The sequence below is a fragment of the Microplitis mediator genome, chromosome 3 (genome assembly GCF_029852145.1).
Source record: "Microplitis mediator isolate UGA2020A chromosome 3, iyMicMedi2.1, whole genome shotgun sequence".
NCBI classification, from domain to species: Eukaryota; Metazoa; Arthropoda; class Insecta; order Hymenoptera; family Braconidae; genus Microplitis; species Microplitis mediator.
In genome coordinates, this window is record NC_079971.1 from 4,913,600 (window position 1) to 4,927,275 (window position 13,676).

Below are 13,676 nucleotides of genomic sequence, written 5' to 3' on the forward strand. Positions count from 1 at the left end.
GAAAACTCGATGTTTAAAAAAATCTACAAGTCAAATAACAGAGCAGAAGTTTTCTTTCAGGTAAAATTGAAAACAGTGAATAGAAAAATTTAATTATCATTTTCAAACATCATTTTTCATCTCTGATGGTATTTCCGTTGGTTAAAACTATTTTTTTTTATGCTCATAAGTCTTCTAGTATACCAACAAACCTCCCATATTTTACTATTACATAAATATAACCATTAATATCTCAGTAAAATAATGAACGTACAGAACCCGGAGTAAAAAAACTATTTGAATTATTTTTAAAAAAATAAACTTCAAACAAATTTAACTTTTTTTTTACATTTAAAATTTTTTGAACCCCAGTACAATAAATCAACCAGAAGCTCAAACTTTAAGCTTCAATTTCCGTTTTTTAAATTTATCCGCGTCAATTTATTTTCGTTTTATTAAATAAGAAAGAAAAAAAAATTAATAACTTTGGCTTAAAATTATTAGTCAATAAAAAAAAAAATACGAAAGCTCATGAATCCGTTATTCGAAAGCGGAAACTTAAAGTTCTCGAATGTTTTTGATTGATTTGAGCTCAGATGTTTTTCTTAAGTAATATTAAAAAAAATAATAATAATATCGAAACTACCGAGAGAATGTATTCTGCCCTTGTTATTAACTTTTAAAATTTTTTTTTGTTACATTGAAAAAAAAAATATCTATTCATCTCCAGAATGACATTTATTATGTCTAGAAAATCAGACCCGTCTTTATTTTTAATAAAAAAAAGTTCTCTTTCATCCAGAGATTACCTCAGAAACGTGGGGTAAATATTAAAACCCAAGCTCTAAGTTAATTACTGTAATTAAATATGTAAATAAACAATAATAATTAATGTTAAAGTAAATTAGTGTCTATTGATACCATAATCTTCATAGATCCCTTTATTTCTTATCTATTATTATCAGTCTATTGACAAGAATTTGCTTATTTTCAGTGTATCCAGAGGACCAATAACTTCTCTCCCCAGTATTGATTCGTTTTTCTCCTTCATACACATATATATATATATATATATATATATATATATATATATATATATATATATATATATATATATATATATATATATATATATATTTATATACGTCTGTTGACACATACCTACATGTGAGGTACTACATACCGTTGATTATGTCATTCATGTTATTTATCTTCCACAGTAAAAGAAAATACGACATAAATATATAATACATAAATCCTTTTATACTTCAGAGCTCAACATTAACCAAAACACAATAGTGATTTTTTTTCCTACTCATATCCATTACAAAAATTTATTTTCGTTGCTGTATAAATTAATAATTTAAAAGCCTTGAGTTGATGACAAAATCTCGGTATCCTTGATAATAATAAAAGTCCGGGACCTTATAGACCTAGATTAATACCCGAGCCTTTGATAAATGTCTGATGATAAAATATTACAGCGGATAATTTATTCGTAGTAGCGAGTACGTAGTACTTAATATATACAGGTGTAGAATTAATATGTAGAGGGTAAAAAATATTTTTAAGTAGACTGAAGTACACAGATGATAAGTTAAGCGTTGGGTTGATATATATCCATATATAATAAGTATATAAGTAGAGGCAGAGGTAGAAGACCGTCATCGTCATCATTATAATCATCAATGTGTATACTGTGCATAGAGATGGGTTATTAAAATACAATTTGTCTGCGAGAGGTAATGTTACGTTTACTCGTAAACGACAAAGACAAAGACTAAGATAAAGACCTGAGTCTACGTATAATATGTTGTAGATATAGATGACACCAGACGTAGGAGTGTTTATAATAAATTAACATCTTCATCAGTAATATGGACCTGGCTACACAACAGTTTGTGTCTGTGTGGGTCTAGATGACGTTTAAATCCTAGGAACATATTTCAAAGGGTTTGATAGTGTCTCCAATTTCCAAGCGATGTAGGTCGATGCACAGGACATTAGAGTGATGGAAAAAGACGTTGGTAGGAGGGTGGCTCGTTCCCAGAGAAGGTGGGATTACTCTGCAATGACCTTTTCGCGCTTGCGTACTTTTATTCTTGCTCCTCTTCTTATTCATTTTTTTTCTGCTTCCATAATATGCTCCATTAAATTATAATTTTTTTATATTTTATTGTTACGTTTTCTCACATACTTATTTAGATTTTTTTACTTCTTCAAGTGGCCGCTCTGTTTTTATTTAAATTTTTTAAACGCCTTTTTTATTTTCAAAGTTTGCTGCAGTGTAGTAAGAAATCACTAAAATTGTGGGAGTAGACAAATAAAATTGTATTTAAATCCGATGATGGTTTGGTAAAATTGATGGGTATGGAATAGAGAGACGAACGTTGATCTATTCGACACGAGATCCAAAACAATCTACTAGTGTCCAGGTCAGTCCCCTTAGCCGAGGTTTAATTTAAATCCTGAGCTAGTAAATTGTGAGCTATATGACATCAGAGGCCCAAGTCCCAAGTAAAGTGACGGTCTAATTACGTGATATTAAATATTCAATTTTTTATAACTTTTTTTTTTAAAGATCTCATAAATTTTCATTGAGAAATATTGAATAATTATAAGTTGTTTTATTTATGACTCGCTGGTTTCCGTGGAAAGTTAAAAAATAATAATACGGTTGAAATGTACAATTAATAAATAATTATTTTAAAAAATCACCTTTCGCGGTTTAATGTTTTATTTTTAGCGATAACGACACACTTATTAAAGATCTTGTTGGCTTTGATGATTTCCGGTAAAGTGTCTAAATGAAATCATCCGCGCCACCGACCGATACTTTTTTAAGCCCCTTCTGTCAGGGTCAATTTTTTAAATACCGAAATAGATAAAAATCTTACGGTATACGAGTTAATTTTTGGTTGTTTAATAAAAATTATTTCAAGCTTTAAAAAATTTAAAATTTATCTATCACAGAAAAAAAATATTTCTTGGTATGATACTGAAGTTAGCAGACGTCTAATAATTTTTGAATTTTATTTTAGACGGTAAATTTTTTGAAAAAAGAATCCGAAATTTTTTAATTGTCTGCTAACTTTAGGATCATTTTCTTGGTTCAATAAATTTTTCAAATTGTGAAGTGACAACTAAAAAATTCTTGGAGCGAAAATAAATTTTCTTAGATTAAGAAGAAAAATCTCGTCCTAAGAAAATTTGTGATACTGAAGTTAGCCGTCTAATAATTAAAATTTTTTTTTTCAAAACAAATTATAAATAAAAAAATATTTGAAAAAATTGCACCTGTAGTTTTTTTAATTTTCTACATGTGCATATTTTTAGTTTTTTTTTTTTTTTGGTAATTAATTTATTTAAAAAATCCGAAAATTTTTAATAGTCTTCCAAATTTAGGATCATAAAAAACGAGTGTGAATGTTGCAGACATCAAACAAATTTAAAATTATAAATAAATAGAGTAAATAATTTAAAAAATGATATTTATAAAAAATACACACGAATTTTTAAATTTTTGAAATGCGCATTTTTTTTAAATTTAATTTTATTAATTATTTACTCTATTCATTAATAATTTGAAATTTATCTGACGTCTGCTACATTCACACTCATTACTAAAGTTAGCCAACGTCTAATAATTTAAAAATTTTTTTTCAAAACGATAAATTGTAAAAAAAAATATTTGAAAAAATTGCGCCTGTAGTTTTTGTTATTTTTTACACGTGCATATTTTTAGTTTTTTTTTTTTTAATTGATTTGTTAAAAAACATCCACAAATTTTTAATTGTCATCCAACTTCGGAACATGAAAATTCAAATTTTCATTTTAAAATTCAAAAAATTTCTTGCGTCTAATTTTTTTTTCTGTGCACTAACAATAAAAAAATGAATAAATTTTCGAGATTATCGTACGGTAATGAATTAAAAATTTTTAATAGCTCGTTAAATATTTAAAAAATAAATTAATTACTATCGCGCAAACTCAGCGATATGTTCATGACTGAATGCATTAAATAACATTAAAGTAATAAACTTTAGTATGTTACAAAGGTTCTCTATTAACACGTAAGACCCTTTAGATTTTGATGGGACAAGATTACACGGGTCATTTGTTAGCAAGCCGACGCTCGGCTTGTACTATTTCTGTGTGAAACTTGTACTTAATTTTAAACAATCTTGTTATGCTGTTCCTCTTTATTTGTCTCATTAAAAACAAACCAAAACAAACAAATTAAATTCCATTTTCCTCATTTAAATCTCAATGAATATTTAAACGTGACCGAGTCAATTTCTCTTTACTTTGCTGAGCTTAAATTTAAATTTTTTTATTAGTTTACTCAACTTATTTTTTTCTGGCTCATACATTTAAAGATCAACTCTCGATCAAATAGAAAATAAAAAAAAAAAATGTTAATGAATGAATGAATGAATGAAAGAATTTTTTCACCTTTTTGTGTAAGAAAAAATATTTAGTCTATCCCGAGTTTAAAAAAAGGAGCGAGAGGGAGAGACAGAGTGGCCGGGGGGTCAAACGCCCCAATTTTAGTAGGATCGATGCTCCGGGACAATTGTTTGTAAACATAATATTTGACTTCCTACATTAGTATTTCCCGCTTATAAAAAATTAAGCTCATTAACGTTGAGCAGATAATGGAGAGCTTTGCTACTTTTACCGCCCTATCTAAGACAATAAATCAGGACTGTTCCCAAAAAAGTGAGATACCTTCGAGTAAATAAATAATGACAGTGACAAAGACTCATAAATAAATAAATAAAAAAATCTGTACCTAGGATCTGGAAGGACTATTTTCTTGCTAGCTCGTGCTGCTGGAGTACATTTACTCTTCTCCATAGCCATGAGATAGCTGACATCAGCGAGAACAGCTTCAAGATCCGCCATGTTGATAAATCACTTAATTTCTGGTAATTTATTATCGCTAGAATAATAAATAATACTGTCGTCTGTCTGCTACAAACCAGTACCCAAAAACTCGAGTACTTTTCACCCAAAAAAAACGTTCAAATCTTCAAGTGTCCGCGTTGTTGACGGCACCGCTGCGGCCAGTAGCCACAGCGGCGAATTACCGACGTCTTACACTCACCCGTCTCTTATTTTAAATCTCCTTAAAAACTTTTAGTTTAAATTTCAAATCTTATCGCTTATCGTGATCTCAGTGACCACGATATCCACTACTAGAAATCCTCTACTCTACTCAAGATCCTGATCTTGATCTTGATACCGATAAATTCAATGCTTCCGATGATGATCTTCAATACGTTGATAAAAAAAAATACTTCCTGACAATCCAATTAACTTTTATCGCACACTTTGTCTATACATGATTGAAAAACTTTTTTTACCAACAACAGTTTTAAATTATTTAACCCGATTAACTTTTAAATTAATTATTTTAACCCTTTTAAATTTAAAACACTGACAGTTACCAAGGAGTCATTGTCGTTACATCGTCATTACGTTTCATTAATTTGCGTAGCACTTAATGATTTATAAATATTATTATTATTATTATTAATGTTGTGCTTGTAGGATATCCCCTTAGACTTTTATCACTCTCAGCACGACACAGCGATCACGGAAGGCAACACCGGGAGTTCACTTTGGTCATACAATTGTTATTTATATATTTTATTTAAACTTTCTCTCTTTCTTTAAATTATTCACTCACTGGCAACATAAAAAAATAATTATTTATTAAGTGCTCCAATAAATAAACGAAAATTTAAATAATTTTCCTCACCTGATAAATTAAAACTCTTGTTATTATTGTGATTATGATTATGATTGTGATTATAATTATAATTATTATGTTAATAAAATACTAATGAGTAAACTCAGGTGTGTTTACAGGTGGTGTTTTGTTGTATTGTTTATGCTGGTTGGCTGTGAGGATGACAGGTAAATTTGTTAGTGACCTTTTTGTCGGGAAAACGACAATGACGGGGACGAGGATATGACACTCATGCACTAACTCACGTATCAAAACTCGAGTTGTTGGTATGCATAAACTATGAATATATATAGTTATATTACGTAGTATTAACTTTTAAGATATATACACTAGTTACTTCCTGACTGTGACCTCGTCCGCACCCTGATTGGCCGGAGACTGTAGAGAATTTTGTTAGAAGTGATTTCTCGACCTCGATGTCATTGTAGCGACTCGGCTTTAAATTACGGGAATATGCTGAAGTTACTTTTGTTTCAGGCTCTGTTGGTACAGTTGGTGTCTTCTTTTTCTTTTCATTGTTTTGTTTTTGATGGCGAATTTAATTAAATGATTTTTTAACTTTCTAATTCTCTGATATTTAGGACACGAGGGTCGTAAATTAAATCTAGTCATGGTGAAGACGATGCAGATGGTTTTTAAAATTGAAGATCATATTCTTCATTTGTTAAAATTGTTAATAAAATATCGGATTATTTTTATGGTATTTTGTAACTGATGTTAATGAGATTTAATTAATGTCAATAAATTTTTCCATGTACTTCAATATGGCCTATACAAATATCAATCGACTGTAATAATAAATATAAATATTTAAAAATTTATTGTTAAATTGTCAAGTAAAATTTGAAAAAAATATTAATAAGTTTTTTCTGAGACGTCATGATGCTGACAGTAACAAATATTCAGCAATTTTGTGTTTTTATAAATAAGTTATTAATCAATTAGCACAGAGACAACTTTAAGATGTTATAAAGATGTCTTCTAAAAGGACAAGACAAATTTTTTTGTCTCAAAGCCTAGTTTTTTATGTAGATAAAACATACAGATTTTGGTCCTAGAAGTCATAGAAAATTTGTCTTCTTTTTTATGATACTAAAGTCGATGATACTGAAGTTAGCCGACATCTAATTATTTTTGAATTTTTTTGATAACGATAAGTTATAAAAAACAATTTTTTTTTTTAAATTGCATCGAAAGTTTTTTTAATTTTCTACATGTGCATATTTTTAGTTTTTTTTTTTAATTGATTTGTTGAAAAAAAAATTTGAAAATTGTTAATTATTTGCTAACTTCAGAATCATTAAAGTTAACCGACGTCTAATAATTTTTGAATTTTTTTTAAAAGATAAGTTATAAAAAAAAGTATTTCAAAAAATTGCAATTATAGCTTTTTTAATTTTCTACAAGTGCATATTTTTAGATTTCCTTATTTTTGTAATTGATTTATTGAAAAAAATTCAAAAATTGATCGTTGTCTACTAACTTTAGAATCATTTTTTTTTCCGTCTTCAAAAAGCCATTTCAATTAAAAAATCGTTTAGATGATGACTTATTTGACAATTATTAGTAATTTACTTTTTATCGTCACTTGTGTCAAGTCTTTTAGCAGTTAATTTTTCGGTGAGATAATTAATTTTTACCCATAAGTATTTCATTTTTTTTTTAAAGAAAAAAATATTTTAATGTCTGCTACTTTCAGCATCATAAGACGTCAATATTTAAAACTCAAAAAATTACACTTATAGTTTATGATACGAAAAGATTAAATTCTGTGACGTTTATGAAAATATTTAAAAAACTATAAATTTCATAGAAATATAGGTCATGTTAATAATTAGTACGTTCGAGTACTCATATAAAAAGTTCAATATTTATTGCAAAATTAAAATCATTAATAGTAAAAACGGTTGATTTAATTAACAGAGGCATCAATTCAAATGCATTTAAAATAAACTAGTAATGAATAATAAATTAAGTATGATGTCGAACACACGTCTTATAGTGTGGATAATTAAGACTTTTACGTCAATTAATAATTTTAATAAACACTTACGTTCATACATTTACGACGTTTATTATTGCAGCCATAAATTAAAAATTTATTTGTAGTAATTGCTGCCGCAGGAATGTCTTCTAAAAAAAGTCTAATAAATTAAATTAAAAAAATGTAAAAACAAAAATGAAATATTAGATAATTATGCAATTACGTGGCTTAGCTTTTTTTTTATCTCATAAATATTTTTTTTCCCACGTGCTCATCTATGGATTAATGAAAAAAAAAAAATATATAAATATATATTTATATTTATGTAACTTTTCAAATAATTAATGAGCGACTGGTAAAAAAAATTCATAATAAATCAGAGAAAATTCTAATTAATTTTTTAATCAATTCATTGATACGTAGATGAAATAAAACCAACAAATTGGCGTTTAAAAAAATTAAAAATAATATTTGTAGTTCAAAAATACGCAGAGCCGCGGAATGTCATAATTATAAATTAATTATAGGCTTTAATTGACTGATTATAGACAACTGTAATTCAGTATGATAATTTCCACCGTCTAAATTTATCGTATCGATTGTGAGAGTGAATTGTTGGGTTGATGATGGAGAAAAGAGGCCACTGATCGAATCTATTTTAATTGAATCCAATGGGAAATCACTCAACGATTCATTTTCATCGTTATTGTATCTTGAATTATTTTTTTTCCAATAGTAATATATCTCTAATTCACTTTAATTTATTTTCAATTTAATCAAATAATAATTATAGTTCATCATATATTTATTATCATTGTAATTATTATTATTACCATAAATTTGTAATGCTAAATGGTACAAAATTATTATTGGAATCAATTACTCCTAAATCGATAAGCCAGTTATCAATTACCCGTTCATCGTTACTGTTTTCTTTCTAAAAATAAATTATTTGAATTTTTAAATTATTTTATTAAAAATTATTATTAATTAAGGGGGACCACTAGTGTGAAATTTTGGAAAAATCAATTTTTTTTTTTTTTTTTTTTGCATATTCCCATAGTCTATACTTTCAAAAATAACATACTACTTCTAGTACATATCTCAAATAGTTTTTTTGAGTTACAGCAATGTGAAGAGCAGCCGCTCATCGGTTCTCAAAAATACATTTTTCAAAATCGCTGCAGTTATAACTCGAAGACAAATCATCCAATTGATTTGATTCTTATTGAAGCTTCATGGTGACCACAAATTTTTGAACCTGAAATTCCCTGACTTTCCCGGGTATTCCAGTCAAATAATTAAAAAATTTCCTGACTATATGTAGTAATATTAAATCATTGGAAATATTTATTTAATTCAAAATAAAATGGTGTAAGTCAGTTCAATAAATAATCAATCATTGTCGTTAAAAAAATGAAAGTTTATTTTATTATTTGTCAATGTTCATAGGTTTTTTTTATTTATTAAATGAATGATTTTTTATTTTTGATTTTAAATCTTTGTTTTTATATAACTTACTCTATAATAAAATATAAATAAATTTTTCATTTTCACTAGAATAAATTTCATAAATAAGAACGTTTTATAGAATATTAATAAAATATTAATCAAGTACGCGAATAATAAATATAGTGAAACTTATTAGTTCAATACTTATGTATACTTTTAATGTTTTTGGTTTTTTAACTTGTCAATATGCATGTTAATGGCTTGAAGATCCTGACGATTGGTTTCTACTAAGACTTTTTTTTTCTAACAGCCTTTTTAATTCAAACTGCTTCATTTTTTCGCTATTGGAATCAATTTCTACTAATTTTTTTTTCAAAATGATATTACAATCGCATTCGCGCCGCGCCACTTTTTGAACAGTTTTGACAGAAAAAAAATTTATCGGATTTTCTCAGTCAAAAGAAAAGAAAATAAACTTTTTCCAGCTTTGTGATGAAATTCCCTGACTTTTTCCTCATTTTTCCAGTATATTTATAATTCCCTAACATTTCCAGGCTTTCCAGAAATGTGGCCACCACGAGCTTTTTTTATGTGTTTCTCCATACCATAAACCTCCAGTTTTCCGACCGAATAGAAAATGTAATTTTGCCAGGCCAAAAATCATCAAATTTTTGCTCAAAATTTGACACTTTTTATTTAAACTCCGCCACTTTGTTAAATTGAAATTTTTCTTTTCGATTGAGGGTCATAATACGGACAATACCTTTTAATTTAATAAACTTTTCGGTATTTTTCATTTCCTACACTGTTCCAGCAGTGGAATTTTTTTTGGAGCCTTGGGATTTTGCGAACTCGCTGACTTTTCAATTTTTTGTCCAAAAATTTAATCATGTGTTTACTATATATCCAAAAATATATCCTCAAAATATTAAAAAAATTCCATGCAGTAGTTTTCTTTAAAAAAATTCCCCAAAATCATTTTTTTTCCGGCAGTTACACTAGTGCTCCCCTTAAAAAAAAACCCCTACGTATTTAAACTGAATAAAATCTTGTTCAAATAAAATTCCATCGCCAAGTATATCTAATAATTTAATCGAATAATTATCACATATAATTAAAAGCTTATCAACATGCATTCCATGTGTACTTGGGGTAAAAAAAATATTTAAAATAATTATTTCATTTCTTTTGAGTGTAAAATAAGCAGGCGAAATATTAAAACAACTCAACATGACATCATTGTCTTCCGTAATGTTCTTTAAAATAATAGTACTTTTAAAAAATAAGTTAATAAAAAATAATAAATATAAAAAACAGTTAAAAAAAAAAAAAATAAATAATTACTCACATTAATATCCATAGTATACCAATCAATTTCATTGATTAAAAAAAATTTACCATCACCTCCATTATTTTTTACCTGCAATTTAATATTTATTTCTTCCCCAACAAAACAGTTTCCACATTCTAATTCTGTTTCGATCATTGGATCACAATTTAAATTATCACTGTCTATATTTTTATTATAATTATTCCACTAAAATATAAAAATAATTAATTAATTAATTAATTAACAATAAAAATTGGCGGCAAATAATTTAAAAAATTTAACTGATAAAATTTCACTGGTGACATCAGTTGTCGGCGTTAAAGTTTTCGAAGTCAGACATAAACATGGATCATAAATATTCGTTACTATAAAAGTAATTAAAAATTGGATAATAAAACTTTTAATTAATAAAATTAATTAGACAATTATTTTACTTTCGAGCACTGGACAATCTCGATAAGCATGAAGATTAATAGCAATTGATTTTCCGTTTTGCACACGAATGTTTACTTGTTCTGTAAACTCGTCCGGAAATTCCGATTCAAAATAAATAATTACAAACGCTTGCATTCCAGGAGCTAAATGTTCTTTTTCTCCTCGTGATGTAGAAATTAAGACACGAAATTTAGAACCCTCTGGTCTTTTGTCTACTTGATATCTTGCTAAAACGTTACTTACATTTTTAATTACCGCTTTTTTCTACAATCAGTTAAAATTACGTTTTTTTTTTCATAACTTCATTTAAGAGTAGTAATTAGTGATGTGCGAATAGTTCGAAATTACGAATTATTCGTATCGAATCAAATCGAACTGTTCAATTGGAACTTGAGAATAACTCGAATATTTTGAAAATTTTCAAATTACTTGTAAATTTTCGAATGATTTGTAAATTTTCAATTAATTCGAAATTTCCTGAATTATTGAAAAATTATCGAATTGTTTGAAATTTACGAATTGCAAAATTTTCTTTGGACAGAATTTCCTCCATTTATATCGAATAATTTGAAAATTTTTAAATTATTAAAAAACTTCTGGACACTCAAAATTGACAAACAATTCGAAAATTTTTGGATACTTTTGAAATAATAATTCGAAAATTATTCACGAATCATTCCAAAATTTTCTTCTATCAGACTTATCTTGATTTGTATCGAGTAATTTGAAAATTTTAAAATTATTCAAAAAATTCGGATACTTTCAAAATTTATAAATAATTCAAAAATTTTCTTTTATCAGAATTTTCTTGATTTGTATCGAATAATTTGAAAATTTAAGAATTATTCAGAAAAATTCGGATACTTTGGAAATTGAGAAATAATTCGAAAATTATTTACGAACAATTACAAAATTTTATTGATTTGTATCGAATAATTTGAAAATTTAAAAATTATTCAAGAACTTATGGATACTTTTAAAATAATAATTCGAAAATTATCTACGAATAATTCCAAAATTTTAATTTGTATCGAATAATTTTGAAATTATTCAAAATCTTACGGATACTTTTAAAATTGACAAATAATTAGAAAACTTTCTTTGATCAGAACTTTCTGGATTTGTATCGAATAATTAAAAAATTGACGAATAATTCGAATTACTCGATTCGGTCTGATTCGTACACCCCTAGTAGTAACTAGTAACTAATTAACATAATTAAAAAAATATAATTAACTTTGTAGAGTTTATTTAATTGGTAATTATTAAATTTAATTTCCACCGGCGTGGCAACTATAATTTTTTTCGGTTCCATTATCCTCAGGATACTGCGTCTAAACAATTTATTTACTAATGTAATCATTAGTCTTACGAACCACGATCTCATTAATTAGATACTTACACCGGTTGAGTTAAACTTGATCGATTACTCGATTTTATTTTCAATTCTCTTCCTCGACGTGATCTCTCCCCTAAATTTTCTTCAGCTCCCCTACTATTGGGAATCATATCCACTTGTAACTTCTTCTTAATCAATGCCAAGTCATCAGGATAAATAATAATAAATTTATCTGATTTAATTACATCTCCATTATCAGTTTGATATCCAGCAGCGATTATTTTCCTCGCGTTATTTATTTCTTCAATCGATTGTTTATAATTATCGAACTCCTGTAAGAATAATTAAAATAAATAGAAATAATTAATCAACTAATTAATTAATTCATTTATAAAAAATAATTGATGTACCTCAGTATCGACTTCACTTAAATCCACGTCTTCAAAAAAATCTTTAAAAATTTCTTCAATTAATCCTCGGATATTTACATTTTTCATCCAATTAAATTCATCTTCACCGCAATTATTAATTACTTCACTTAATTTACCATCAGACTCCATATTAACGCGAAAATAAAAGTAAAAAAAAAATCGCTTATCAATTGTCATATACTACAAATAATAAATAATATTTAAATTAAAATTCTTAATTTATTAAAATATATTTATAAAATAATAATAATATTTAATTAATTAAAACTAATTAAAAATATTATTTCGTGTAAGAACGTATTTTTTTTATTGGACTCTTACATTATACGAATGTCATTACCCCATAATTATTAATTAATATTTAATCATTTATTCAAATATCATTCACTCATTTCCTTAACTATTTTTAATTAATTAATTAATTAATTAATCTATCATCCAGGGGTAACACGACATTGAAGAAATAAGAGATTGATAAATCGAGTACACACTTAATTAATTTTAATTATTACTTAATTATAATTATCTCCCACGAGAGCCAACTAATCACGAATCCGAGATTTTTAAAAAGATCGGAGATCTTTTTATTGAAATAAAAATTTAAAAATTTGAATTGGCTTCATACCATTCCCTTCCAATCTCTTGTACTTAATCTACTATTATTTTTAATTATCATTTTTTTCTTTAATTATTTTTTTCCCAATAGTTTTGTTCATTGGTGCGACTAAAATAACTTTAATAATAATAATCAATGAATTAATTAAAATTTGTAACTAAGTGTATTGTGTAGCTCTCTTACAATTGTAAAATATAAAATTCCAGGTGATTATTTTTAATTTTTATTTTTATATTATTGTTAAAAATCATTTATAGTTTAAAATAACTGTACTTTTTTTTTATTACATCTATTGTTTGTTTACGTGATTAAATTTAAATGTGAAGTATGTGAATATCTTATTAATTAAATT

The 13,676-nt window shown here is 26.5% G+C and overlaps 2 protein-coding genes and 1 long non-coding RNA gene across 4 annotated transcripts in view; 1 reads left to right on the forward strand and 2 right to left on the reverse strand.

The window, feature by feature from the left end:
• The window catches only part of LOC130664548 (G protein-coupled receptor kinase 1), a 33,188-nt gene extending 27,083 nt beyond the window's left edge, over window positions 1-6,105 (reverse strand). Inside the window, exons 1-2 of one of the 2 annotated variants that reach the window (XM_057464499.1) lie at window positions 5,747-6,105; window positions 4,775-5,673 (exon numbers count right to left, since the gene is read on the reverse strand). In XM_057464499.1, coding sequence (XP_057320482.1) covers window positions 4,775-4,887 — 113 coding nt within the window. In that variant the 5' untranslated portion in view covers window positions 4,888-5,673; window positions 5,747-6,105. Of the gene's footprint in view, window positions 1-4,774 lie in introns of both variants that reach the window. The other variant, XM_057464500.1, reaches the window with a different exon arrangement.
• Window positions 5,865-6,510, forward strand: LOC130664550 (uncharacterized). Its single transcript, XR_008989424.1, has 3 exons — window positions 5,865-6,003; window positions 6,071-6,228; window positions 6,319-6,510. It is a non-coding gene; the product is annotated as an uncharacterized LOC130664550 (long non-coding RNA).
• Window positions 6,511-8,550: 2,040 nt separating this feature from the next.
• Window positions 8,551-13,575, reverse strand: LOC130665233 (deleted in lung and esophageal cancer protein 1-like). The gene is made up of 8 exons (XM_057465554.1): window positions 12,688-13,575; window positions 12,341-12,609; window positions 12,176-12,272; window positions 10,938-11,202; window positions 10,786-10,868; window positions 10,522-10,710; window positions 10,202-10,429; window positions 8,551-8,658 (listed from the first exon to the last, which is right to left on the reverse strand). The coding sequence occupies exons 1-8, from the start codon at window positions 12,883-12,885 to the stop codon at window positions 8,551-8,553; spliced, it is 1,437 nt and encodes a 478-aa protein (XP_057321537.1). The 5' UTR covers window positions 12,886-13,575.
• Between the last annotated feature and the right edge of the window lie 101 nt (window positions 13,576-13,676).